Source organism: Tasmannia lanceolata, unplaced genomic scaffold (assembly GCF_043159265.1).
Source record: "Tasmannia lanceolata isolate RefF3 unplaced genomic scaffold, GAP_Taslan_0.1 ptg000135l, whole genome shotgun sequence".
Classification (NCBI taxonomy): domain Eukaryota; kingdom Viridiplantae; phylum Streptophyta; class Magnoliopsida; order Canellales; family Winteraceae; genus Tasmannia; species Tasmannia lanceolata.
Window position 1 is genome coordinate 323,792 of NW_027518811.1, and position 2,893 is coordinate 326,684.

Consider the following 2,893-nt stretch of genomic DNA (forward strand, 5'->3'; position numbering starts at 1 on the left):
CTTATGTGAATTTATAATAGCACTGAAAAATGGAAAAAGTAAAGGAATAATAAATGCACATTGGTGACGTGGATCCAATGGGGCACCCTTGCAGCTGCGTTATGAAAGGACACCCTTCAGTTTATCAATCCTCTAAAATATGAAAGTCGTGAATCATGATATTCACCACCGACCCTGGTTAACAAATTCTCATAATCGCCCTTATTTCACTGGGAGATAATTTTTTCACACCCTTGTAGGATGATGCTCCCGATTTGATGTCAAAAAGCGTTAAAGTTGCCCGCAATTCACTTTACAAGGGGGGCGCATCATCCTATAGAGGGTGAAAAAATCATCGCCCATTTCATTTTCTCCAACCTTTAAATTCCACTCTAGACCATTTTTTTTCCTTCATCTCTGTCCCCCTCTCCCTCTATATCGATGCCACACGTAGATCTCGAAACCCTAATGTGTGGCGGAGACCGGAAAATCGTCTGCGAAACCCTAATCGACGGCGATCCTGTGCCGGAAAATTCAGAAATTCCAGTCAAGGGTCCAGATCTCCCGGCCGATTCTTTCCGATTAAAGAAAGAAGATGAACTCGATTGGGTAGATCAAAACGCGTTCTACGAGCGTAAACAATCGACAAAAGGGAATTCCAATTCCAATTCTAATTTTCATTTGAATCCGAATTCAGCTTCTTCTGTTTCGGCTTCACAGCGATTTTATTCTAATTTGAAGACCAAATCCTCGATTATCGGTCTACCAAAAGTGCAGGATTCAGGCAAACTATGCCGAGATCTTCGACCTAGTTATCGGCCTGCAAGTATCCGGTTCTTCCCGAAACGAGACGTGGAAGCGGCCGATACGGAGACCGAACCGGGTTCCCCCAAAGTGTCCTGCATTGGCCGGGTTAGACCGAAGGAAAAAAAGAGATTTAGGCAAAGGAAAGATCGAATAAAGAAGAGAGAACGATCCGTGCCGGGAAAACCGGGATTTTGGGCGAGTTTTGGGGCGGTTTTTCGGATCGGGTGCCGGCACAGAGATGCCGTGGAATGCGCAGATGGATCACCGGCGGATAAGAAAATTACGCCGGTTTTGGATGAGATTCCGGCGAAAGAGACTGAACCGGAGGAAGTGTTGGATAAACCCGGTTTGGCTGGGTTGAACCGGTTCGCTTCGTGCCGGAGGTCTAGATCGTGGGGTGGTTGTGCTGACGTGGCAGTTCAGATGGATTTACACGTGGAGGATTTTGACCCGTCGGATAGGGATGTTGTTTGTCGCCGCCGTGCAATCGAATGTTCAATAGAGTTGAATTGCGGTCGGAATTGGGAGTCTGTGGGGCCCGCTTCGTGTTGAATAGGGGCACTTGACACGTGGTAGATTCAGTAGCGGATTGCCCGCGAGGTAAATGGGAAGGGATAAATTTTAGGGGCGGTGATAAATTCACCCCCTTCTATGATGAATTCACCCCCTCTTTTTTCAATATGGATGGTACAGCCCACACCATAGGATGATCCAAACCGCTCATTTGATGGGCCACACCGCAAATAGGTTTTGCCCCAAAAATCATTTCCGTAGATGATTCTAACCCTCCGATCTAAAGAGGGACTCACATTATGGAAACTTATATAGACTGTGCGGTTGGGATCATCCCATGGAAGTGATTTTTTGGACACAACCTATTTACATTGTGGCCCACCAAATGGACAGTTTGGGTCATCCAATGGTGTGGGGTTTGGGTCATCCCATGGTGTGGGCTGTACCTTCTATTTTGAAAAATATGGGGTGAATTCATCATAGCAGGGGGTGAATTTATCACTGCCTAAAACTTAAGGTGTAGATTTCCACTCTGTTTTTTTCCTGAATTTTCTTGAATTATAAGTGCCACGTGGCACTTACATATTGTTGTAAATAAGAAAGGTATATTATTTGTCTAAGAGGTAGTGTTGTATTGAGTTGTTGTAGTAAGGCCTTCTTTGGATTGCAGGATATTTCTAGAAAAGTTTAGAAGGAATAATTATTTCTAAAATTCTTTTTTTTTAGACACAATAAGAGGCCGACTCGGATTTAGAATATAGGTTTTTAGTTTGAAAACAGTGTAAAAGGGGGTTTATGATCAAGCAGTTGTATGATATCATGACAACGTTTCTTGGATTTAATAGAGAAATTCAGGTTTTAAAAATCTCTCCTACATCTTCAGATTTCTAAAACCTGGAAATATGGGAGGATCTGCTACTCTCCCGCTTTCGGAAAGAAGGGTGAGAAGTAAAAAACGAGTAAAAAACAACGGCTGGTCCGCTTCTTCTCTTGTCTCTTAGCTATAATTTTAAATAAATCCCTAATTCTAAAATCCGCGTATCCAAATGGCCCCTAAAAGATAGTTTTCATGGGGATTTGCTAGGCAATTTCGTAGAAAGCCATTTCATGGTTCATTTTTGTTGGAGAGAACAGCCACCTCAAATGAATTAAGGGCCCTTTTAGATGCCAATAAGATTTTGATTTGGATTTCTCACATTTACAGCCCTTTTTGCATTGGGATTTGGATCCAGATCAAATCCTTGGATTTCCAAATCAGCGTCTGACTGTGAAAAAAACATATTTTCAAATATGCTGTGGAAATAAGTAATTGGAAATCCACAGATATGGCAGTTTCCTTCACCGTCGTTGCTCCTCAACCTCTCCCCTCCAATAGAAGTACTCCTTCCCTCTCTGTCTCGCTCAACATGAGCTAGCTGATCTATTCATTTTGTATTCAGAACTCAATTCCAAACCAAAATCCAAATACAAAATATAAGGTATCCAAACAGGCCCTAAATGAATAAGACAACATCTCAGCTAACCTGTGTGGCTGTTCTATACTGCAAAAGTGAGCTGCAAAATTGCCTAGCTCACTCCCTGCCTAAGATTGCAT

General features: G+C 42.8%; 1 protein-coding gene across 1 annotated transcript; it reads left to right on the top strand.

The window, feature by feature from the left end:
* Nucleotides 1–229: 229 nt before the first annotated feature.
* On the top strand, nucleotides 230–1,937 carry LOC143866509 (uncharacterized). The gene has a single exon (XM_077375983.1). The coding sequence runs from the start codon at nucleotides 421–423 to the stop codon at nucleotides 1,336–1,338; it is 918 nt and encodes a 305-aa protein (XP_077232098.1). The 5' UTR covers nucleotides 230–420; the 3' UTR covers nucleotides 1,339–1,937.
* Nucleotides 1,938–2,893: the final 956 nt, after the last annotated feature.

Coding starts and splice junctions, on each gene's coding strand:
- LOC143866509 (XM_077375983.1), top strand. CDS start 421: ATGCCACACGTAGATCTCGAAACCCTAATGTGTGGCGGAGACCGGAAA.